The sequence below is a fragment of the Fulmarus glacialis genome, unplaced genomic scaffold, assembly GCF_000690835.1.
Source record: "Fulmarus glacialis isolate BGI_N327 unplaced genomic scaffold, ASM69083v1 scaffold27344, whole genome shotgun sequence".
In the NCBI taxonomy this organism is placed as follows: Eukaryota; Metazoa; Chordata; class Aves; order Procellariiformes; family Procellariidae; genus Fulmarus; species Fulmarus glacialis.
Genome location: NW_009206623.1, coordinates 1 through 26,653, shown reverse-complemented (window position 1 = coordinate 26,653; position 26,653 = coordinate 1). Strand labels below are relative to the sequence as shown.

The window sequence follows — 26,653 nt, the reverse complement described above, 5'->3', positions numbered from 1 at the left end:
TTGGTTGTAAAACAGTCTACATTTAAAAACTGTCTTCAAAGTCACCAACAGACTAGGATTATTTGTAACATCTGGACAAAGCTGCAAACATTTATCAAATTTTTTCCTTAGATTGTTTGTTCTTTCCAGTTTGGTTTGGTCATAGACCAATACTCTCCAGAAACTCACTGTCCATGGACACTCACAGTGGAACTCCACACCTCTCAGTTCCCACACTGCATGGAGACTGAGTCTCTCTGCTTTTACTTGCGCCATACTTAGGTGTCAGCAAGGGAACTCTTGGTCTCCACATACTCAAGTGCTGCTCTTTTAACAGCCAGGACACTTTCTGTTGTACCAAATTTCTTCTCATAATCCAGGTAGCGTTTAAAGAAGAATTTCATCTTCTTTGGTGCCAAGCTCAGGTGTATGACCCTCTCAAAGATGTCCCTGCAAGAAACCAAAGTGATTCAGATCATTGTGTTGGTGATAGCACTCAACACAAGCCCTGTATCCTGCCTTTGAACAAAGAGCAGAAAGTCAGGGGAGCCATTCAACCTGCTGCGAAGTGCTGGTGCTTGAAGAAAGAGATTCCTGACAACTGACCAAAACCTCGAAGTAGAAGCCTTCTATTTGCTTGCAGAACTCTAAGGCTGCTGGTCAACTTAAGCTAAGATCCAGCCACTGTATTTGACCCTGCATTCATTAAGTGGATGAGGCTGGATCCATAGTGTGGGAAGCTGGACTTCCTTTTGTCAACTCTCAGAAAAGGAAAGGAAAAAAAAAAGTTACTCCATTTTTATGTTACAAAATACACAAGGGCTTGATCTCACCCTTCAGATACAACCAGGCAATCCCTCCAGAGGGACAGATGAAACCTCAGTGCAAGTCCTCTGGTTTCTGTCACGCAGGTTACTACTTACAAATCAGTCCTTCTCTGCCCTATGGATCTCCTTGTAGTCTCCCCAGTCCTGGCAAGGATAAGCCCTTTCACACACCCCAGTTTTCTTTCTCTAAGTGATAAAAATTATCTTTTGCTCTGCTCTGGGAGGCCCTATAAAACCTCATGCTGCAGGGTACCTCTGCTCTTTTCAAGTGTTGCTCCAAGCACTGTACTCTGCCCCTTCCCAGCCTGCTGTAGCACAACTCACCGTACTTCCTTCTGGCTGCCATATTTGATCATGATGTCCATGTAGATGGACCAGATGTCTGTCCGCTTGGGATAGCTGTTGAGGGTGCTCTCAAAGAGGGCCTTGGCATGTTCTGGGTCCCCAAAACGGAACTCCAGCTGTGCAAACCTTGAAATTACATCCACATCTGGAACAAGTAAAGACATGTTAGGGTATCACAGCAGCCCTCTTCCCTATGAAAAAACACACAAGTGATAATTACACAGGACAGAGGCAGGCACAGAGAAGCACCGTCTCTACCCAGAGACAAAAGACTCTAGACCAAGGTGGGATCAGAGTGGGAGACAGAAGGGTCACAGTTCACTTCCCATTTCAGCTCTCTGCAGGAGACAGACACTTATTCTTACATTCAAAATGCATCTCGCAGCATCCACGGGCAGCCCCACAAATCTGGGACTAGACCAACTAAACTTTTCTAGAGGGCTGTAAGACTCAAAAGTCTTCTTTGCTTTGGATGCTTTGCTTTTGCCCATCACAGCAAGTTTTATTACAGGAGGGTTTAGCATTGATAACCAGGCTGAAATCTCCCCTCCCCTTACGGTCAAGGGCAGCACGTTTAGCACAAATGTTTGCACTTTTCACTTACTTCAAACATTGTCACAGGCAGAGCTATCAGAGAGCAGCCCATCTACTGGAGACCTGTCAACACATGGTCCACATTATGAATAGGGAGTAGAGTGCTTACGTTCTTTGGTGGGCAAAGCCTTGAGAGCACGCTCCAAAAGCCTGTGTGTAGTCTCAGTCTGGCCTTGCTTCAGGAGGAAAGAGGCGTATTTCAACCATACAGATTTCTCCTGACGGAAACGCTTCAGCATTGTGTGGTACAATTCTTCTGCTTGCTAGAAGGGCAGAGTTGGGTTAGATCACACAGATTCATAATAAAGCCTTGTAGCTTTAAAACTCTTGCTCTTGGCCCAGGTATCTCCAAACACATATGAGAGAGAAGCTATTATCAATAGTTCCTTGTCCACTGTCAATCGTAACTATCAATCCCAGTCAGGAACAAGATAGGCCTAATGTCTGACAGCTGGAAGATTACACAGCCAGCATTGGTAGTTTACTGGCATGACTGAATGGAATACGTGCCTGGGACCTGCTTGCACTATCTTACCTTGTACTTCTCAGAATTGGCATAGATGTCGCACAGATGCTGGAAGACTTTCAAAGGTTCATTGTATTGAACAGCTCTCTCAAAGACCTTCATCAGTGTCTCCTCAGTACCATACATGTTCTCCAAGTTCAGCAGAGCTACCCAGACATTCAGCTTCTCCTGTTCTTCCCTTAAAGTGGATGTGAACAAGAATACTTAGCCTTTTACAGCCTTCATCAGCTTTTTGCAAACCACCCTACAAAGACTCACTAGCTTGTAGCCTGTCTCCAGGACAAAGGAAGGTGGCATACTGCTCACTGAAACACCACTTCTGGAATAGAGCATAGCAGTTGTTTCACACTACAACTTTTGGTCACTGTTCTTTGTAATTAAAAACCACAAGGATGATTCAAGAAAGCAAAATATACTTAATCACACTGTAGAGATTATTTAATACTAAAGAGTGACAAGTTTCGCAGTTTGTTTCATGTTTTGATTTAAGGACAACATCTCTAACAGCCTTATGCTCTTCCAAACCCTTCTGACTGCTCAGAGGTATGTCTGTGTGCTCAGTGATACCTTGAGGAGTTACTGTGCTCATGAGCTGCAGCAGTCAGCTACAGGCCAAGTGTGGTGACTCAGGCCAGACCTTCAAAGGGCCAGCTGACAATTGTACCATTTAATCCTTTTGACCTCACAAACAGACCCTGCCACTCCACACACACATGCACACACAGTGATGACACAACCAATGCTCTTCTTGCATCACCACTATCCCACCATGATTTATTCTTCAGGGCAAAGAAAGGCAGAGCCCCATTATTACCTGAAGCAGATTGTTTTAAGCGCTCTCTCTGCCACAGCTCTGGCCTTCTCAATCTCAGTAGCCTGGAGGTGGAAAGCCATGTACTGTAGCCAGAGGATGGAGCTGTTGGGACTGCTCAGCACCAGGCGGTCAAAGTCATCTGCTGACTGGGGCTGTCGACTGGGGTCCATCAGGGCTGCCTCTAATTTGCAGAGCTCCTTCTCCTTCTTCTGTTTCTCTAGTTCCTTCTCCTTTTTTGTTTGTTTCTTCAGCTGAAAGAGAAAAAAGAGGAGAACTGGGGAATAGCAGGCACTTCATGTGGGAATAGGCAGGCCCAGCTAAAGCACAGACAGACCCCAGTATGTCCAAGGCTAGGCAGTTTTCACAGCAAGAGATGGGTCCAATTGTTTAAGAGAGGAGGAAAATGGTACACACACTCCACCCCTTCACATACATACACACACAGTTCACACCTCCAAGAAGAGCAGCAGTACATGAAATCTCATTTCTTTTAATGAAACACATTGAGGGACCAAATACTTTGCTAGTCTTGCACCCCAACTGCAGGATTGACACTTCACCCCTCCCTCTCATTCTTCCATCTTTACCCTCTGGGCCAGTGCTCACCACCACCCTGCACTCTGTAAAAATCCAGGATACGTGGGGAGAAATTGTGCAAGATTGGGGTATGTTGCTGGATCACTAGGGTGACTCAGGTCTCAATTGCGAAGTGACAGTGCCATAGTTCTCTGCACAAGGCAGCTTATACGTTGGGCAACAAAGCATAGGCCATGCACGGCCTTTACAGAGGTGAGTTTTGAGGGACAGGGGAAATCCCGAAGAGCAAACATGAAAGCAATTCATGAGCTTGTTTCCGATTTTGCTGAATTGCTTACACTGAAAAACTGTTCTAAATATTACAGCATAACAGAAAAAATTTTTGGTGTTTTTCTAAATAAGAGGACTATAATTTGAAATAATTTGAAATAATTTTAATCTCCAGCTTTTCCTGTAAATTTACAACACTCAGAAAAGCAAAAAACAGAGCTGACATCAAATACAAAAATTTTACTTTCATGAAAATGTTTGTTTGACCCTAAATAATTATTCTTTTAGCATGCCAACATGAGAAGCCCTATTTTCATGCATCCATGCTAAAATAGGGCCTTTTCTCCTTTGCTTCAGAAATATCTGCTGCTAAGCCCAGCGCTCAGAGTAGTTAAGGAAGTTCTGTATTAGCTGTCACAGATGTTCCCTTGAGTTAAAAGGCTTTGCTACGGAGCAAACAGACATGCAAATACCGAGACATCACATTACAGCCACCATGTGGTGTCTTTTGTGCAGGCAACACTAGTACACAGTACCTTCGACTGTGGATCCTCCTCCTCCTCACTCTCTGAGCTCTCTTCCTTCTGATTCAGCACAGGTATATCCTTTGCATTCATGTCCTCATCCCAGGTGAAGCCCACGGAAACCTGCAGCCTGGGAGCTTCACCAGGTTTCCTTATCTGTTTGGAGGAAGACAGGGAATGCTCTGGGTTTTAATTTGAAGTTTTTACACTGAGATTAGACAACAGCTGTTTGCTTGTGGCTTCTCTCTGGCCAATACTATTGACTTCTCACACTTGCAAATAGCCCACCAGCAAAAACATTAAACTCTGGTCACCTTTGCTGTAATTTAAACTTGATCCATCTCAAGTCATTTTCAGATGACACAAACACCAGTCTGTGTCACTCCTATCTGCAACAGTGATACTTATTGGGTCAGTTTTGACTTGGATGACATCTCAATAGGGCTGGAAAGTCATTTCAGGCTCAGGTTCTCCTCCAAACTTCTCACCTTCGATTTCTTTTTAGCTGCCTCTTCCTCCTGGTCATCATCCTCTTCCTCCCGGTAATATACCTCAATTCCACTGTCATTTTCATCTGCTGGGCAGATCTTCCTTTTTTTTGGCTTCACCTCCTGCAACAAGGAGAAATGAGTGGATGGCGGAGGGCAACAACTGAGATGAATCTTAAAGGCAGTTCTGATCACAAAGTAAAGAGCTTGACATCAGAGAGAGGGTGGTGCCCTGGCGCAGCATCCCCCACTATCCTCTCACATAACAGAGACAACAGAGAATAAACCCACGCTCACCTACATATGGTGCCAAGACCAATAGAACGGGCCACACAGGCAAAATAATTGGGCTGCCAATTCAGTTAACTAATCTCCAATGCAATTTAATCTTTATCTCCTACTCTGTATAATTCTTCAGCCTGATCCCAGTGGATCTTCCTAGTCCCTTCAATATTTGGACCAGCTAAGTCCTTTAGCATGTCCTGCACAATTATATCCATACCTGCCCACTTTCAGAGTTTCCCCTTCTCCGTTTTGTCTTCAGCTTAAGCTCTTCTCTCTTTTCCCTATCATTTGCCTCTCTTTTCTCTTCCTCTGCATCGTATCGTGGTAGGCCTAGGGATTCAGGCAAGATGCTTGGCATGCCGGTGTCCTCGGGCAGGAGAGAGAGCTCAATATGTTTTTCTTTTCCATTTACACTGTGGTGCATTGCCAGAGGTAGCAGGAGAGAAGAGGAAAAAAAAAATCCAGAGCATTTACAATGACTGCAAGGATATGAACTTTTTTCAAATCTTCCCGGCTTTTATCCTCCCTCTTTCTATCCTCTCCTTTCTACTAATTCGTGGACCCTTTTAAAGAACATTGGACCTACCCAAGCACCTTGGCAGTGAGCAGCTTTCCTTCAGGCAGGTGCTTTTCATATAAGGACTGTTTCTGTACAAAGTAAGGGGAAACCTTCTGGAACAGGATTCGGCCCAGAAGAGAAGTGGACAAGCTGAGAAGAGGAGGAAAACAAAAAATAAGTATTCCATAGTGGAGGAAAAGAAAAAAAAAAAAGGTGCAGTGACTATATCTGTGGCACCACCAGTTCTACGTAGCGTCAAACGAACTTCCCCTACTTTAATTTCATAGGCTCAAGAAAGCAGCAATGACCTCTTGATTCCCAGGAGGGGATTCATTTTGCGACATCACATTACACCAGAGACTGTCCCCAAACAAGATTCCAGAATTGTACATTCAAAATAAGTTCTCCAAGACACCTCTTTTCCCAGAATAATTTTCTTATGCTACTCACCCAAAGAATACACCTGATGGAGTGATTGATTTGACATAGCCTCTCACTAGCTGGCCTTTTTTAACATCCTTAATACATGTTATTTCAACGTCCTCCACTTTGCTGTTGCTCTTCGGGTTTAGCCTAAAAGAAAAGAGAGGTTAGAAGTTAAAGCACTTGCCTGAATAATCCAAATTCTGCTCTGGATATCAAAAAAAGAAATCAGTATTAATAACAGCTAGTACTACCTGGAAATTGTACCGGATCGGAGACACCCTTCAGTTTATTCAAACGTACTAATGGCCTATCTGCACCTCTGCCAAGCTATACATAGCTTTAGGGAATAGACATGCTGCTGTAAACAAAGCCAAACAAAACAAAGCAGCCTGGCTTCCTCTGACACTAAGAAAATGAGGAGAGTAAAATGCTGTCTGAAATTCTGCACAGCATTGGCTTGGGTTTTTTTCCCACTTATTTCTAAGATACTTCATTCCACATGGTTTATGCATTTTTGTTCCACAGAGAAGACAAAGCAAGAGGCTCAGTTTTAATAGACATTTAGGACTAAGTCTGCTATTTAATCAAAATGGTTAAAATGCAGCTGAACATTGAAAAGTAACGTGTTTGTATTGCAAATTCAGTGGCGGAACTTTCCCTTTCTTCCCAAATAAACAAACAAAAAAGTTAAGTCAGGTCTAGAAACTATGATTAGCAGAAATTAAATCTGAACCCACTTGATCAGCTCTACATTAAGTGTCAGACACCTCCACATTTGCCGATACACAGGAAAATCTTTCTGAAGTAGGAACAAGTCTCATCCCTTTAAAAATATGTAGTCCTTGTCCTTTTAACACTTCACACTGATCCGCCCAAACCGACAGTTATTGTATTTCACTATCCTTTTCTTCACCAGTAGGAGATCAACAAACTGGAGGGACGACACATACCGGGATTGCCGGAGAGATAACTGGATTTTGTCATTCTCATTGGAAAGGATGTAACACCTGCATGGCAGAGGAAGGGGAGAAAACAGAAAGCTTTTTTACCTGTTAAAAAAAGCCACAGGTAGAAAATAGATATTTTCACTAGCAGAATGAAGCTCTAGAAGAAACAAACCACTCTGTCCTTGGAGCACTTGCTGTCTAACACAAACCAGCATGACGTAACAGTTCATGAAACCAGCTAAAGGGCTTTTTGAAACATATCTACTTGCTTTACCCAATCTCTATTGCCAGTACAAAAGACTTGAGGATTGTTGCAGCTGAATCACTTGGCCTGTTGCACTCTCCAGCATTCCCAACAAGTCTGTGAAGTAGGGAAATGCAATTACTCATGCATTACAAATGTAGAGACAACTGACTTGCCAAACAGCCCACAGAACCACAGCAGAGCTGGGACAACTGGCTTCCCTCAGTCCCATCAGCACCTTAGCTAAAAGGGTAGATACTCTCAAAACACAGTCCAAGAAGGCAGCTGAAAAGGGGCTTCTTCCTACATGGAAAATGCAAGACTTTCACCCAAACACATATAAGGTCATAAGTCAGCATTACTTCTTAGCTACAGACTGAACCTTACAGGTCAGGCATCACCTTATGGCTGCAAAAAGCCTGTCACCAAAGGGGGATATTTCTAAGCCTTGCAGCTTGAGGGAACAAGAAAGAGAATCACTGACCTGACAATCTTGCCAACTTTGAAGTCACCCAGAGGATTATCCGTGTAAGTATCATTCAGGTGAAAGATGCTGACTTTGCCAGTCTTCCCACCTGGCAGCGCAACAGTCAAACCAATGTGTGGAGTCACCTTTGTTACCATGCCTACAGTGACGGTGCCCTGCTCCAGTGACTGAATTCCTGGAAAAAGTGAAAGAGGGAGAAGGCTTCATAATAGTCAAAAAGTATGCAACCAAAGCAAGAGGTGTAATGAGTCAGTGAAGCTGATTTTAGTCGCCTAGTCACATATCAAACCCACCAACCTTTGGTAAAGTGCAGTCTATGCACTTTCTCAGTTCACAGCAATGTTTGCCTTGGTAGCCTAGACAAGGTCCCCTAGTTACACAGTTCCAGGATCCAGGATCCAGAATAACTGACAAATGTTGACAAATGTACCATCTCATGTCTGAGATGAGAAGGGAATATATTCATAAGGGCTCAGAGAAGGGCTTCAGTCTGAGAGTGAAAGTAGGAAAGTGATTCTTCAGTCTAAAGGTCTGACCTCTCTTGCCTTGCATGCTGCTACAGCTGGGTCAGGGCCCCAGGGGTTAGTTCTGTCCTACAGGGAGGTACAGCTTGGCTCTGGAGTGTAACATCTTCACCTGAGGGGTCAGTGCAGGCCCACCTCTGAGTAAAGCATCATATGCAGTGGGGTCCTGCTGTTAAGGCTCCACTATACCTGTGAGTGACAAGCAGAGGTTTGTTTCAGTGACATCTGTTCCAGTCACTGTAGCTGATATTGCCTGGCCATTTTTGAAGCTCTTTTCTGGATGTTTTAAGACCTGAAAGAAAAGACAAATTTCCACTTATTACCAGAAAAGGAGCTTTGCACAACTCTGACCGGTGTTTCTCCTATGAAGCTTTACACTTTCTATACACATCTTTGATGTGTACACTTGACTGACAGGTCAGCATTGCTTCAATGGCTCTGCTATCCTGAGCCAAACTAGCTACAGGCATAGTACTTGCTTGTCAGTGATGTCAGGGGCAGTGATGCCTAAAGGGCAGAGCACTGGGTTATGAGTTCACATGGATGTCAGAAGCGTCTGCAGTCATTACTTGCAGCCATGTGCATGGAAAAAAACTTTGTGTAGCTTATCTGCAATGGCCTCTTACCTTGGTGTTCAGAGACAGCAGCAGATGAGGAACTCTTCCTCGAATGTCAGGGGTGACTTCTACCTCCAGCCAATTTCTGAGGATGTTATACTGAGAAGACACCAAATAACCAGTGAAGACAGCATGAGACCTTGTGGAAAAAACCCTTCCCTGGTGGATTCGCTAATTTTTAGGACTAGAAAGAACTACTCCAGCCTTGGCTCTTGCACCAAGCAAAAATGGTGATTTGGCTTCTACTCTTACAAGCATAACGCTGCTGTGGTTCACAGGCAAGTACACACAGGGGATCAGCAGTCAGCGTACTTTGTGCTGGTGGCATACGCAATTTCTCAAAGGCCATTGTGCTAGAGTGCAGGGTGGGAAGCATCTACTGGCAACAAACAGGCATGTCAAAGAGGATGAGTCAGCTTGACTCCATCAAGTATAGAAAATATGACTTTCTTCTCCTACTCTCCCCATAAGACACTGGACTTTGCGTGGGCCGCTCTCACAGTTAATGAAGACCATAGTAGTGTCAGTCTGAAGGTCTGAATTAAGGCCCTGAGGTCACACCCACTTGCTGCCTTCCCCAGCACACTTCTTAGGAAGACTCTGACCTTACCTTTTTCACAAAACAGGTGACTGTTTGTCCAACACTGTAGAGTCCAAGTGTCTTGAGGGTACTGTCTTCTTTAAGGTTCAGCATTGCTGTGACTTTCCCTTCTATTTCGCTGTTTGCAAACAAAGAGGACATCAGTAAGACAGTTTTGGTCCTAATGACGAAGACAGGAGTTAGAAACCCAGGAGATTATGGTAAGCCAGTACTACTGTGACAATGCCTTTGTGACATTCATCCCCATCCCCTCCCCAGCTGCATCCTTCTGCAGGGAATTAATTCTTCCCTGGGCTTAAGAGGGAATCCTTCTGACATGAACGGACTTGCCACAGTCCAGTCCAGACTAGCAGAACCTGAAGTCAAAACGACATTCAAAGGAAATCATGTGGTAGGAGAGCACTGTGAGGTTTAACACAGCTCCCAGACCCAAGTTAGTGTGAGAGAGTAAGAGGCCTTGCCACATGTGGAGGTCCTTGCTCATGGCCAGCTCCTTCACAAATGGAAAGAACAAGGGAGGGAACCTACAAGGATACAAGGTCTGTGAAGCATCTGAAGACAGCACAGAGGCCAACACTTACCTTGGTCGAATGCTGAGCTCTGGAATGGACCGTGTGAAGTGCGGATGGGTGATGGGTAGGTACCTAAAGAACAGGAAAAGGATCAAAGCTTCTCATGATCTCCCCAGGCCCCAGTCACCCACCTGTAATCCCTCTGCACTGGCAAAAAAAATAGGTGTGAGCTCTCTAAAACTACCAAAGCCTTCCAGTTCCAGTTCTTCTTAGTACTATTTCAGTGGCAATTTAGGTACACAAAATACTGTGGCAAATTTAGCCCCTGGGGCCAAATCCTGATGGATTTAAGACTTACACTGGATCTTAAGAGTTTAGACATCTTTTTTTCTTGCAATCTATACACAAGATAAATACAGTGACACAGGTAAGAGCTCATTCACTGAAAACTGGATCTCAGATAGAATATAATAGCAGGTTTCCTCAGGCCTCAGCTACTCCAGCAAGTATAGCTGTAACAGTATCTGGTGACACAGGGAGCATCCTAGATCATCCAAATTGAGTAACTGTTTCACCCTTTGCATTCTGCCAATTATGAGCATGTTTTCCCACCTGTGAGTATTCACATCTCTGCCTCCAATGACTCGGGCAGTCACCTTCTGTCCAGCTTTCAGAGTATACGTCGGAAAAGAGCCTATGGGCACTTCATCCAGAATCCGGGATGCATGGATTGAACCTGTCAGCTTGTCATCAATAGCAACTGTGACATGGGTTGGTTTGACAGATTTCACAGTACCAGTAACAACATCCCCCAGGGAAAGTGAGTGTTTCACAGCAGCAAGCATCTCTTCTAATGCTGTCTCAGATTCCTTCCGGACCCTTATAAAAACATTCTTCTTTGCTGGTCCTTGTACTGCTAACAAGACTCCGTGCTCATTCACCTTCACTAATTTTAAAGTTGCAGAGATTGTTTGTCCCACCTTCAGTTTTTCTGAGTCAAAGCGGAAGGTGTCATTGAAGTGAGAGGCTATGGGGATAGCTGCCAGCTGGCCTGTTTCCAACAAAGACACGATGGCAAACTCTTCTGCTATGTGCTGCACGATGGCAGAGTGCTGGGAGTTCTCTGTGAGCTGCTAGACAGAAATGGAGATAGTGACTTCTCCTGCTGAGATTTTGATTCCCTCCACTCTACCTCCCACAGTTCTAAAGGAGGAAACAGCCCCCCTCAAAATTCATTAATTGCCTAGAGATTGCTAGATGAAGAGAAACACACAAATCCAAAAACTGAACACATACTTGTTTGGTTCTTCGTTTTAACAGTTCTTCCCGAAGAGAAACATACACCTTGGATGTGAGGGCATCCACATGAAGAACCAATGCCTTGGTTTTATCACCAGGAACAATATTTTTGTCTACAAATGAGAATAAGGACATTATCTCCTGATGACAGTGAAGAATTTTCAGCAACTGAGCTAGTAGCACATGACAGATAAGAAGGGTTGCCTGTGGTTCAGTTTAATTTCTGAAGACCATAGTGATAAAAAGACTGCTTAATTACTAATTGTAACTAAGTTACTGTAACAAAGTCAACTTAGTACCAAACGTATAATAAGTCTCTTCAAAAAAAGAACAGATTCCTGCAACATTAATGGCAAGGAAGAAAAAAAAAGCATGCTTTTTATTTGGATAAAGAGTCTGATGCTTTCATGGAAGAACTAAATTGATTTTATGAAGATGCAACTCTTAAATAATGCAGACAAGGCTGACTAAACACAAATTCAAGGTAATATAGGTTTTGAAAAAAGTAAGCTAACAGTTGCCCAAAACCATCATCAGTCTATCTGTCGCTGAGGAAACAAAGAAACTCTTCTGAACACAGAAGTGCTGGGATATTATTCTTGCTGAAGTTAGCAGCTTATATTGGCTTCATTGGTTTATTCATTATCTCTGAATGTACTTATTTGGTTCTGCATAATATGGCACTTTTCTGCTTTAATTTTTGAATTGCAGAGTACCGAAATTGCAGTCCTCTTTTAAAGTCACACTGATTTAAAAGAAAAATTAACAGCAATTTCAGATAGAGCATACTCCAAGGAACATATTTCTAAAGTAAGAAGAAAAAAAAACGAAAAAGCTGGAGCTTGCATTAATACTTTGTCTATATAGAGTATGCTTCAACTAAGGATCTCAGAGCACAAACTAGACCTTACAAGATGCCATAGATATGAGGCAGGATTAGGTCTGGTTTACAGATGGGGTAACAGAGGCACAGGTAGGTTTAAGCACTATGTTCCGAATCATGCAAATGGGTCAGCAACACATTAGGAAACTAAACTACTCTTCAAGCCCCTCCCTACTCTGATCAGACTCCTCCCATGTTAGTTCCTCATCAGCAGAATTCATTTCAGGACAGAGGTTTCAAAGTACAAGAGGGAAAACCAAAGCAAGCGAAGACAAGACCCTCACCTCCCAGATGGTAGCGAGTGGCTGTAACAGTCAAGCCTGTGACACAGCTGCCACTGAACAGTGCTGAGCCATCCTCCTTCACATCCTGCATGACCAGCTGCAGTTCCTCCCCAGGCACCAACTCACAAAGGCCTTGGGCCGTGCTGGGCTCCCCTAAATAAAGGGAAGAAAAAGTGGGAAGTCAGTTTTACCTATGTTGTTTCTTTGCAAAACAAAGACAGCTTTCACATTTGCTCAAGAGTGCATGAACAAGCATTTATATCCACCTTCATAATGGAAAACAAAGTTTAGGCTCCTGAATCTGTAGAAATACGAAGTAAATTCTAAGATTTAATTAAAGTAGAAACACTTTTGTGACATTAAGGATCTGATAACTTTGGAGAGAACATTTTCCAACTGTTACAGAAACACTGGCACACAGCATTGCATATAGAAAAAGGTGAAAGCAAAATAGATCAATACTAAAAACACAAACCAGACCTGCCACTCCACAACTGTAGGAAACAAAATATTAAACACTACTGGATATAAAAAGAACCTAAAAAGGCAAAGTTAGAAGTTGATAAAAATAAACTGTAATATATCCATTATTCCTAACACTAGAAAAACAGCATGTGAGAAAACCTTTGCTGCAGGACTCGTTCAGCAAACCTGTAACACAAGTAGGCAAATCTACTTGTACAAACTCATCCTCCTGTGAGTACTAGGGTTATCACAAGCATTTGAGTGCCAGCATAATTATCCTTGTACTTTCTAGTTAAGCAGATCCTGGCTAAGGCTCAGGGCAGTTGAAAAAATCCCTCTGTGATAATCAGGCATCCCATGCACAAATATCAACAATAAAAACCAACTTGATGATCACAGCATGCACAAATGCAGATTTCTGTAGCATAAGAATATTAGGAGCAGTTCTTGACTGCCAGTAAAAAGCAATGCTAGTGTCCTTCACAGTCACGGTTAAAAAAAGCACTGTTAGATGAAGGTAAAAATGGTAATTTCTCATCAGTTATGAGTTACCAGTAAATACAGTAGGCATATAAATAATACATCATTACTCTTGTCAATGATTCCTCTTATTTTGATGGACAAAGCTAGTCCTATTTGCTTAAACACAGTAAGAGCACCTGCTGCCTGCAGTGTATAATACGCGAGTAAGGAAATTCTTGTTCAATCAAAGCCTTCCCCGTTATTATTTTAACACTCCAAAAGCATCATTCACTTTAAACAGATGTACTATTCTTTACAAAACACCAGTGGAAAAAAGATCATGGCTTTACGATCAGACAGCTAACTTGCCCAGCCTTTCTAATGTCACAGCAAGTGACATTGATGCACTGACTCAGGCCACTTCCAGTTGTCTTCTGTCCTTCCATCACTTTTGAGTACAGAAAATTGACATGATGTGCATTCTGATTCTTATGTGCCTATCACCCTAGTATCCAGGCACCAGTGCTGTTTTTCCTAAACTAAGTAAATAGCAGGGGCAGGTCTTAAGTGCCTGTTTCTAATACATGAGTTTGCACCCAACAAGAGCCACTCATATTACTTATCACTGTTCTCTTTTCAGGCATTTGGGGCAATTCAGGTTTGGGAATTGGGCAGCCTGTTTTGCTTCACTGGTGCTTTGTGGCAATTCACTCAGGCACACAGAAATAAACTCCTTCTGGACTTCCATGAGTCATTCTTCCACTTAAAAAAAAAACACAATAGGAAAACCATATGCCCACACCTCTGTCAGCACATTAGATAGGTTTCACAGTTTGGCCCAATATCCCTTATACCTATAAGCTCGTTGGAGTTTAATATCCGTTTACTGACCAGAGAAATCAAGTCTGTAGACTAAGGCTCTTAAAATACAAGAGCATAGAGTACTAAAAATTAACCATTGCCAGATTCAAAATTATCAGATAGAGACAATGCTTCATGTGACATGTAATTAAATGGTGAAACTACTGCCACATGTCTCAGTCGATTAAGTTTTAGATTGGTTCATAAAGCAATTACAAATATTCACTCCAAAAAAGTGTCTCCAAGGCTGGAGAAAGGCTTTTGTCTGCAGCACATCCAATTTCACCCTGGCCTTTCTTATTTTCACCTTCACAGGCCCTTCAATGAACCCATCCTTTGGTACCCTTGATCTCCCTTCCTCTTTTGGTACATGGACCTCACAGTTTGTCTATTTATACCCTTATTTTTAATTCTCTAAGCTTCAACCCAAAATTAATGTAAAAGGCCTCGCAGATTTCAATGAAAAGAGCAGCTTCTTTGGCTTGTTCCAGCTGTAGTTCCAAAAAGCCTTCTTGTCAGTGGCAGACACTGCACACACATCCTTCTTCTAATAAGCTCCTCTTGGAAGCCAAGTCTTTGCTGGAACTGACCTTTCTCTTGCTTAAAAGAAAACAGTTTTCCCTTTTTGTTCCTCTGGAGCCCCTTTTTTGTGATACGATCCCCTTTAGCAGAACATGTACAATCTTTTACCTCTTCTTCTCAACAAGTTCCTGATTTCTTTCACTTCCTTTCAAAGCTCTCTGCAGCAGAATCGCCTGAGCTGCACTCCGACACCTTCAGATTGAGGAGCACACGCTGCTTCTCCTCATCAATGCTCATCACCTTCGCAATCACAGTCTGTCCCACCACAAAGTGGTCCTTGGTGTCCGTCACAAACTTGTCACTCATGCTCTGTCCAAAGGAAACAAAGGGGTGAGGGTTACTGAGCACAGCTGCTAACCATCAACCACCTGCAGCACTGTTCAGAAGAAGGGTTTAAGACTTCATGAAAATTAATAAGAGAAATTAACAAAGGCTAACGAAAAGCCATCAATTAAAATGAATTACTGACATCACATGAAATCCTTGTAAAAGCTTAAGCTCATTTCAATAAAGTCCTTTGTTTCATTTTGGAAGTGAATTAAAACACAAGCCTAAAAGCAGCTTTTACCCTACTGCAGGAAGCTGTGCAAATGCAGGATCCACAGCCCTCCTGTTCCCTCCTTGTTATTGTTCCTTTGCTAAAAGCCATGTTTCAAGTATGCCCGATTACTCACATGCTGTTTATTGAAGTGAATGCATTGCTTACCACTTTGGGCGCCAATCCTGTCACACCAAAAGGGAACTCCACAAACACTCCAAAGGGCATCACATTCCTCACGTAACCAGTCAACAGCATCCCAGGCTGGATTTCAGAGAAACTTCTCACAACTTGCTCCTCCTGTACAGCAGAAATCACTGCAGACTTTCTGCTCAAGATCTGAACAACCAGTTAGGAAAAATGGGAAAAGGTGAATGAAAGGAGCCCGATGCCAAGCAAATCTCTTGATGCTGCTAACCATGGGGCTAGAGCACTTTTTGCAGATAAGACAGTACAGGAGCTCAAAATCCTGCAATTCCAATTTCTGTCTTGATCTCTCTACACTAGAATTTCGCAACTGATGTCTCTTAAGCAGTCAGCATTAAAGATGCATGCTTCACACTAGCAGAAATGTCAACTTCCTAATATTTCAGTTCTGATTTTTGGTATAAAAACAGCAAAATTTTTGCTAAGGTTGTGATATGATTAACAGCCCAGAAGCTGGTTGGGGCGATCAGTCAGTTCACAACCAAGTCCTGGTTCTGATGAGAATTCTAGCAGCAGCTGAATCTCACTTTTAAAACAAGCAAGTTATAATGACTCTCTGAAGCATTGCTAGCTTGACAGGCACTTCCACTTCAACACACTAACTGCTGTATCTTCTTTTTGTTGCAGATACCCTGGATTCCTGACAGATATTTCCTTCCCCCTGCTTTGTTTGACTGGTCGAGGTGGCAAAGGATACGATATGCTCTCCCTTGTCACTTAGGCACATAACTCTGGGCAGGACATCTCCCTCCTGAAGACAATGCCACAGGAGCTTGCAGTTAGCAACAAAGTCAGAGAGGTGCACTGTGGGAATTGAGGCTATCACATTGCCTTCATCTTCTAAGACAGAAACCTCTAGCCCATTATCTTTCTTCTTCAAGACTTTCACATCAACCATCTGAAAAGAGAACAAATACAGTGATATAAAATTCCAAGTGTCTTTGAAGTCATCTCTTTTGAGGCACAGGGTACCAAATGCTGTGCTGCAGGGGCTCTGACATGGCCTCCCAGCTATATATGAGAAAATCTCACATCAACAGGGCTGAGCCTAAAAAGCATGCCAACTTTGATAGTAAAATAAAAGTAATTCTCAGCTCCTAGAGAAATCAAGAGCTAGAAACATTCTCTTGGTTGTGACTTTCTATTGGAAGGGTGAAGAGAATAATTTAAACAAGATTAGAACTGTCCTGTTCCTGCATTAGCAATATCTGCAGGGTGTTGGAAACTATGTTTATTCCAAAGACAAAAGGGAAGCATTTCAAAACATTTCTCTGAAGTTGACTTTTTCCAGGGAGCAAAAGCAGCTGCTTTTGGAGTGAGAACATCAGCAGCATCCAGAAGAAAGAGGACTCCACCCAGGAGTAGGAGCACTAATTGGTACCTCCAGAAGGACTGTCCTGGGACTCCTTTATCCTGACTTCTGACAACAGAGATACTGTTTTTGATCCAGGAGGCCAACCACACAATAAGAAATGCACATCTAATGCTAGTTCCTGACCACCAACAGCTTTTCTTGAAGCAAAATTGTTCAAAGTGATACCAAATTGTTTGGAAAACAAGTAGGAAAAGGCAAAAAAGGGAGCAGTCATTGAATTCAATACCTCTCCTATTTGATATTTCGCTTTCTGTTTCTTCTTTGGAGTACATTCCTTTTTGTCCTCGGGGGCAGGCTTCCTTGATAACCTGAAGGACAACAAGAGTCTTTCCTGCTGGGGCTCACATTTTAAGACCATTACTTTAACAACCTGCAGCAAAAAAGATAAAATGAAAGTTTAATTCAGTTGACCCTCCTCCTCAGTGTTCTAACACCTACAAAATGAGACAGGGAAATGCATACACAGTACACACTCACACCTAGGACAGCAGGCCAGTGACTATAACTTAACAGGTTCAAACAGAGACAAATGTGCGTCCGATCACACATACAGAAAATGGAAGTACATAATCATTAAATGACCTGTATGTGGCAAGTCTGTAGCAGAGTTGAGAATAAAATTCAGATCTCCAGATTTGCAGTCAGAAATCTTGACTAGAATATTACCCTTCTCCTTAGCCAGCCAACAAACAGCAGGATTAAAGATAAACAAAAGCATCAGAAAAAATAACAAAGAGGGCTGATATCTGTACAAGCTTACCCACAACAAAGACCAGAACTTGGTGAACAGCATGGTTCCCAGAGTGCCTGGTTTAATATGTGCAGGATTTGAAACAAACAGGAAAATCAGAATAATGCAGAGGCAGAAAACCTCATCCTTCTGATTCTGGTGGTAAGAGTTTTAACTTCCTCAGAAGAAACTGCAGCCTAGAACCCCAAACTTCTGCTAAGATCTCAGTAACTCAACCAAGTGTAGTCCCTGTATCACATACCATGGTGTCTCCTGCACACCACAACAGAGAGAGACTAGTAACAAAGACAGCTCTGTGAAATACTCAAAAAAGAGCTGCCCCTTTCACAGACTAATCTGCTTAAATGGAGCACGACTGTTAATTAAAGTGAAAGTAACCTCTTGGTGCACCTGGTTCCTCCAGGGGAAAACCCACGTTGAAGCCAACTCAACTGTAGATTTCTCTTTTGCATTCAAACACAAGGCACGGCATAGATACATTAATTACCTGGCCTTCATGGAAGATTTTATCTGGACAAGATATGGGTTCTGAGCTCAGCTCATTCTTGGGTACCAGACCTTTGACATCATTGTAGAACTTCACAATGCAGCCAAACTCCCTCGCACACACCACAAAGCCATGTGTGATCAGACCTGGTTTTGCATCTTCATAACTGAAGAGGACTGGAAGCTTTGATTGGACAAGACTTTTCTTTAGAGTAAGGATCAGCTTCTTTCCTGCAGGATTGCACTCTAGTACCTACAAGAAGGTTCAGAAAGCATGTCTGCCATTGTCTGATCAATCCAGTTACTAAATACTCAGAACAAAAGAGTGCAAAGCAGCTGAAGACTCTGCCTGGCAGCTCTCACCCGACACCTGACTTCATCTCCTATGTTGTACTTCTTCTCAGGTTGCTTCAGGATCACATCAGCGAGATGCATGGATGGCACGAGCCCTTTAATCCCATCAGTCACTTTCACCTGCATCCCAATGGGTTTCAATGCAAACACTTTGCCCTAGAACCCAAAATAGGGAAAAGGATCAGTAAATTCAGCGTGAAAAGCAGACCATGCACAGGCAGGAAACAGCCAAGACACTGCACCCGCTATTATCACCAAATCTAATCACCCTCCAAAAAGTAAAATCTCAGTCCAACCCACACTCTACCCAACCAATCTGACCCATTAACTTTTATACATTACGTAAGGTTGTTTTACAGCCTCTTTTCCTTAAGCATAGGCTACTTCTGCAAAATCCTGATTGACTCTGCAAATTAAAATTGTTTCCAGAGACATATCCAATACAGTCATGATTCTGACATAAGAATGATCATAACTGAGTAACTTTCTGTCCATCAGCTGATTGTGACGGTCCACACATGAATTTTTACTTTGAGTGCAAGGCAAGTTTTAGTTTCTTCCACTCAAGTCTTTCTAAAAATGTATTCATGGCCATAAATAAATGACTGACTGTGGCTAAAATTTTATTGCCTTGGCAGCATCATGAAATGAAAACCTGAACAAAATGGGGAAAGAAAAGTATCGCACTCCATTAATCGAGTCCTGCAAGGAGAGGTTTTTCTCCTCACTTTCATCTCAGTCATCTGGATCAGAAGTTGAATATACACATTAGGCAGAGGAAATGCATTTTAGCTAGATCATCGTTCTAAGCATAACAGCTGCACAGTACTGTCAGTCCTTCAGAAGCTCACCTGCACCACATCCCCTGTGTGGATATCTTGATATTGCAGAAACCGTGCTTCAATAATCTGACTAAGAAAGAGACACAGCAAGAAATGACTAATCAGTCAACTTGAAGGAAATCCAGGATCTTTGCCTTGTCCCAAATATCCATTATCCCACACACCCCCCAGCGCTCTACAACTCCAGAGTTCTGTTTTACTCCAACTGACCCACCTCCCAAAACAGCTCTCTGGACATAAAGCTCAGGGAGGTTCACCAGACTCCATTCCAGGTGACAGCCATACAGTTACGGCCACCAGCCATGGCTCCGTGAAAGGGGTACCCATCATCTGCATTGCTTAAAGCCACATAGATGGAAATACTAAGACGGAGAAGCAAAATGGGCTGGGACTTGGAAGATCAAGGTTCAATTTTCTCTTCAGCCACAGTCTTCTGACATGATCTCTGCAGAATTAATTTACCCTCCCTGTGCCTCAGCCCACCAACTATATTGATGGTGTCCCAACTCCCTATAGTATGGGGAGGATATGCGAGATACCCAGACAACCTGATGTAAGACAACAGAGATACAAGCCAAAAACCCCAAATGGCAAGTTCCAGTCCAGCAAACCGATTTGGTATTTTCCACTCTCGACCAAACCCTTCTAATCCTTCAACCAATTTTCTGGAAGAGTCTATGAAACTTACTACTTCAGAGATACAATGCACATCTCATCCATCAGGCTGTAGTCAATGATCCGACATTTATGTTTGCATCCTGTCTTAAATGCCCCAGGTTTAAAGGATTTTCTGGTTTTTGAAAGATGTTTCAACTAGAAAAAACAAATTACGATTTAGTGTTTGGAAAATGGAAGCGCTGATACAGACCTTAGGTTGAAGTGGTAGCATCTGACCAAATCGTTCCTCTAACTACTTGCTCTACGCAGCAGGTTTCACCAATTCTTCCTCAACAACCCTCCTACATTCCAATCTGAACAAGGGGAGGTATGATCTGGCAAACACCTTCCATGTTGTCCTAATTTTGTTGTATTTGTCTCACAAAGAACATAAAGGTAGAAAATAAAACCTCCTCCTAGCCTCCTTCCCCAGGAGGCAAAGGTAGCTATGGAGGACTTCCCTCACTGCCCTGGTACTTACCCGTGCAAATGCAAGAGTGCCATCATCAAGCTCAAAGATGGCACCAAACTGCTTGTAGAAAGCTTTCACTGTTGAATCTTCCACCACTGCCCCCATGCGATCATTGGAGAGCTGGTTTGGGGATCCCCCAGGGTGGAGGAAGGCCTGCCGCAGAGTAAGCCGCACGATCTTGGAGGTGGGGTGGATAGAGAGGATGCAAGCTTTCATCTGGGAGAAGATAATATGTTCGTTAAACACAAGCTAGTAAACAAAAAAGGTGAAAAGCACTTTGCTCATGTTTTTAGACATTATGCTTGGTACCTGAACTCTTTGTCCATGTACAAGCACTTCCCAATATTGTTAGTAAGGTATCACTTCAGTTCTAACAGCTTCACCGATGAGGGATTTTTGCTTTTGTCTGTTGTTTATGGGCTAGTCTGGTACATGACCGCACAAGAAATTTTCTTGTGCAAGTCTCCTGTGCTTCCCAAATAAGTCTTCCATTAGACTGCTCTGATGTAATTTTGGGCTTTCTGACGACGCAGGAAAGCATGAGTCCCACTGACTCCAATATCAATGAGGTAGCCCCAGGAATGGCTTTGCTCTTTACAGCTCTAAAGCAGCCATGAGAGTAATTCAAAAAAAGATGAGAGACAGCTATCATCAGTAAGATTTCAGAGATTATTCCACTGAAAGGTTGGAGAAGATAAGAGATGTTGCAAGCAACATAACCAAGTCCAGCCATCCTCCACCCTCCTTACCACTTGATCTGGAGAATAGTTCATGGATTTCTCTGGGTCCACGTGCATGAAATCCACAATGCCAGTGAAGGAAGACAGAAAGCTCACTTTGATCCCCAGTGGGGCCACCTAGAAAGCAGAAGGAAAAGATGCCAAAAAAAATTTGCAGGCAGTTTTCATGCAGCTCAGAAAGAGAGAGCAATTGACACATTTCACAAAAAGGCACTGTCAGTGCTAATCAACAAGCGCATCACAAGAGACAGGAAAATCGCTAACAATTCTGCTTTCTACATTGTTTTGCAAAAACAATCCTTTAGTTTTTCAGTAATGCTGTGTTTACTCTGAAGACTACTGCTAACTTGTGGAATACTTTTCCTAGGCAAAGGCCAAAGTACAAAATGGATCCTGTTCTGCTTCAAGCTTCATCACCAACTCCAGGCTGAAGCCTTTATACTCATGGCATCACAACCAGGACAGAGATCAGACCTTAGGTGAATGAAGTGGAGGAAGTGTCTAGCAGATAATAGTGTTTGCTATTGTAAAGTAACTGAGTCCAAGCACAGGGCATAAACTTCCATCTCTACTTCATATGTCTCCCTACCTTCAGCAAGGCTCAACCCCGCCCTCCACCCAGAAAAACCCCAAACCAGAGCTTACCTTCTGCACTCGAGCTTTCACCACCAGCCCTGGTAATAAATTAGAGAGGGTCCAGTTCTGTCGCTCTGTTGCAAGGGATGCAGCAACCTCTGATCGATCAACGGACAAACAGACCACTCTTCCCTCGTTCTTTACTTCCACAATGACACAGTTCAGGTTCTGGCCTATTTTCAAGTCAGGCCCTACAAACACAAGTCACAGCATAAAACCTCCACCACAAACACTCAGGGATTCCCTTCCGTTTTTTCCAAAGCTTTTTCAGAGTTCCTTCTATTTTAAGAAGTTAGAACTCCTCTCAATCTAAGTGAAGTCTACTGCCAGAAGGGATGGATGGGCTTGGAACAGTAGCACAGCCTGTCAAAAAACAGGCTGAAACCTGAAAGCTTGCTACAGACCAGCCACAAAACTGCTGTTTTCAGCAACTCACAAAGACTCCACCTTGACCCGATCTTATTAAGGTTCACTAACACCACAAATATAACAAGCTTTAATCCCTGTCATTCTCCACCTCCATTTTAACCCCAGCAGTTTCTCCTGCACTACTTCTTACCTCTCTTGACTGCTTTGATGTAATTTTGGGCTTTTTGACGAGGCAGGAAAGCATGAGTCCCACTGACTCCAATATCAATGAGGTAGCCATGGTCTTCCACACTAGACACAAAGCCAGACAGCAGCTGTTGGGAGGGAAGCATTGCAATTCAGTAACATGGTGAAACAGCTGGGTCTTCAAAGAATGCACATCTGGTAAGAGATTCCCCATCCAAATACTGAATTGTTTCATGAGGACAGAGAGCTGAGGTTTCTAGAGCAGCAGAAAGAATACTACATTCTTTCTTATGACAGAGCTCATCTGGCAGTGGGGTCTTAACTCTATGCTTATCCAACTATTCATGTATGTAGTTCACAAATCAGTAGGGAAAAAAATTGGGATGCTCAAAAATAGCAGGTGCTCTAATTGCAGGCACATGCCTGCAACCATACAGCTGGAAACACAAAACCTAAACAACTAAGCACTTCTGCAAAGCAGGTTAAATATTATTCTCTGCATAAACAACAAAGAAACCTACTCAGAAATAAGTCATTAAATAACTTGTCCATGTTGAAACAGAATCTGGTGAATGGATTTCATGAGTGACAACTTGGAACCAAGACCCAATACTGCCCTCTCCTTCCAGGTGTCTTCCATGGTGGGAGCAGCTCCACATTCTGCTCTGATCCCATGCAAGGACAAACTGAAATGTTCCCCCACGCACTGTGCAAGAAGCACGTCCAAAGCCTAAAGAGGCTGTGACAGACCCGGAACACATACCATGCCCAATGTTAGTGCTGAAGCGTTCAGACCCTTATTGACCTTCTTGGGGTCGATCGATAATTTGATACTCCGACGTCCATCAGCACTTTTCTCAACACTGGTTACAATGCACCTGACCAGTGTCCCTGGAGAATACATGTCCGAGAGCGTATTCAAGTCCTGCCCAGCAAGATGATCAAGAGAGAAACATACAAATTTTACAATATTAAATAATTTAGGAAGGCCAGAATTTGTTACTGAAGTAGCTTTTGAAATCAAAATCCCATAGGAAAGTCCTGTTTCTCTGTCAACACTACAATAAAAGACAGGAAATGCCACAAACACCAGGATCTCAATATAGAGGCACGGATGACGTTACATGATGTTGGCAAGTCTAGTAGGCTTTGCTTAAAAAGGAATACTGTGTGGGCCAGAGTCAGGAGGATGAAGCTGAGAAAACACGTCTACAGAGCCAACAGTGACCCTAACCTCACCTCCATCTTTAGCAGGGAAAACCACTACCACCAAAAGGCTAGCAGACCTGGCAGATACCACATTCCACACCACCTTGGAAAAACTTATGGAGCGCTGACACCAGAGACAGGATGACAGATTATTCCATCCTCGTTCTTTCTAGCAATCATCATTATCAGGAAATCGCAAAGTTTGCTTGGAAAAGCCGGTTCCAAACCAAGGTCAGTCTACATTAGCACTAAGCAGCAGCACGTTGCATGCAGCAAAACAAAATGAAATTGCAAGGACCGTGCTAATCCCTATGCCCTCACATCATCTTCCAACCACTTCCCTAACTTCTTCCCACCATTGCCTACAGCCAGGGATCAGTATTTAGCTTCAGCAGCAGATAGGCAGCACAAATCTCTTCATGTTCAACAGGCTGTCTATGAAGTTCGAGGACTGTTCAGCCAAGGCTAAGGCACTGCAAGCAATCAAATTCAAGTCAGCTGCAAGACACCAGAAACCAAGCTCCTAAGCAAGGCCTCAAGGTTGGTTCTGAGGTATTATTAATAATCCCTAGCTCCCAGGCACAAATCACAGCCCCGATCCAAGGTCTCACCTCCAGCAGTTCTCCTTGGGCCACCTGCTTGCTCAGCATTTTGCTGTAGGCATCGCTGATCTGTGTGACTGGCACAAATCCTGAAAGTCCATTGGGCAAGCTGATGACTAGCTCATAGTCACTGACCTCTTTTATACAACCAAGGAGCAGCATCCCCTCACAGAGTGCCTGAGAAAGCAGGAAAAATAATATACGGTGGATATCTTGGCAAGTCAGTGATAACAGGGTGGTAAACACACTTATGTCCCAAATCACTGATGTATTTTACAGGTTTAGTGAGGAAGAAATGCCATTTTTACAGAGCCCAGAAGAGAGATGAACACAAAATCAAACATTTATCCACAAACCTCAATTGTGAGTGGTTCAATATTCACTACATTGTCTTTAGCAGCAGCTGTTTTGTCTGCCTTGAACTTTTTCTGCTTTCCTTGATCCCTTTGGCTCCTTTTTCTTTTTTGAGATTGTTCTTCATGGTGAATCTAAAGTGGATTATAAGCATAGAGGGGAAAAAAAAAAGTGGATAAACAGACGAACTTTGCACTAAGGCAGAACTCCGCTGCCAGGAATAAAATTAGAAGAAAATACTAGGTTTGGAGAAAAAAAGAGAATGACCTTGCTAACTGCTATATGTCTACATGCAAGTCTTCCAAAATATCTCCTTTTGGGCTGAGGCTGATCATTTATAAAACTGTGAATCTTGGGAATGGAAAAGAGCGGCGCAAGTAATCTGCACCACACTCCACTAAACAGAAAAAGAAAGAACCAAACTTAGCCTGTATCCATTAACATCGGGACAAGATGCTAGTGGAAAGTTTAAAAGCTAAACCCTGACAGATAATTTTGATTCAACTTTTTCTGTCATCACATTCAACATGCATCAGACATCAGGGATCTTTAATAGATCATCAGAAAGGTGCATGTCAGCAGTTATCTGTTTCTGGAAGTCCCTTCCATAGTTTACTATAGAGTAAAGGATGGGAAGGATTGCGGGTCATATTCTGACAGTGGAAGAGCTCTGAGAAGAGTTAATTGAGAACGTGCAAACAACATACATCAAACAAATTGTCCCGCTCTAACTTTGGGTTGAGGGTTTTTCCCTCTGTGGGTTTTTTCTGGATGCCCCCTCGAGGAAAGTTTTCTTCCATGGATGCCATGCTTGCACTTCTATAGGACAAACAACAAAACAGAGATTAAACTTGCAGTTGTTACGCTTGTTCCTCACAAACACTGAAGAGACATAAGAGTCAATTACCCCCAGACTAAGAAAGAATTCAGATGGCTGCTTTACAGTTAGTCAGTGACAAAATAGAAACTCACGTTTCTGTTTGACTACACTGAAATGTTGCAATGGTCCATCTAAATAGGTGCATCCCTAACACTTTTTACTATTGCCCAATTGTACTAAAGTATTAATTTTTTAACTCAGATAGATGCACCACATAGATATTCATAAAACTGCTTTAGCCGTAAGTTTCCTGAACAGATCTTTATTACATTCAGTGGGCGAGCTGAAATTACCAGCTTCAGACATCAAGGAGAAAGTTGTGACTGAAATGCTAAGTAAGCTTGGTCTGCATTTTTACTTTTTGGATCCCACCCTTAAACGCTAATATAATTTGATACATCTTCATGTAAACTGTAAGTATATCTATATATGTATTTGATATATATCATAGAATCATATAATAGTTTGGATTAGAAGGGACTTTTAAAGGTCATCTAGTCTAACCCTCCTGCAGTGAGCAGGGACATCTTCAACTAGATCAGGTTGCTCAGAGCCCTGTCCAACTTGACCTTGAATGTTTCCAGGGATGGGGCATCTACCACCTCTCTGGGCAACCCGTGCCAGTGTTTCACCACCCTCATCGTAAAAAATTTTTTCCTTACATCTAGTCTAAATCTACCCTCTTTTAGTTTAAAACAATTCCCCCTTGTCCTGTCACAACAGGCCCTGCTGAAAGTTTGTCCCCATCCTTCTTATAAGCCCCCTTTAATTACTGAAAAGCTGCAATAAGGTCTAATATGTTTAACCTTACTACGTTTCAATCAGTAAACACCTTATTTACTAGGTCATGATTCACATTCTATTTATTAGCTTGCCCTACAGAACTTCTACAGAAATTAGCACTGAAACACTACTTTGACAAATATAAAGTAGTCTGTTAGACATACAAAACTATTTTAAACATGAAAGCACACAATAAAATTAAAGTTCATCACGGCACGCTTCATCACAGGGCTCGCTAAGCAACAGAGACACCTTCCACGGCCGGTAACT

The 26,653-nt window shown here is 42.7% G+C and overlaps 1 protein-coding gene across 1 annotated transcript; it reads right to left on the bottom strand.

Annotated features, from left to right (window-relative positions):
- Nucleotides 1–25,529, bottom strand: PDCD11 (programmed cell death 11). Its single transcript, XM_009575824.1, is given in 36 exon segments — nt 1–429; nt 1,131–1,296; nt 1,855–2,008; nt 2,281–2,449; nt 3,086–3,336; nt 4,429–4,572; nt 4,905–5,027; nt 5,407–5,602; nt 5,776–5,898; nt 6,199–6,321; nt 7,125–7,181; nt 7,850–8,027; nt 8,566–8,668; nt 9,003–9,092; nt 9,604–9,712; nt 10,176–10,238; nt 10,719–11,236; nt 11,403–11,518; nt 12,573–12,725; nt 15,051–15,092; nt 15,095–15,251; nt 15,649–15,819; nt 16,385–16,585; nt 17,289–17,432; nt 18,301–18,552; nt 18,663–18,809; nt 19,505–19,565; nt 20,184–20,308; nt 20,634–20,840; nt 21,374–21,481; nt 22,010–22,191; nt 22,560–22,683; nt 23,319–23,480; nt 24,376–24,543; nt 24,723–24,854; nt 25,428–25,529. Coding segments are annotated over 36 exon segments (5,493 nt in total). The 3' UTR covers nt 1–257.
- Nucleotides 25,530–26,653: the final 1,124 nt, after the last annotated feature.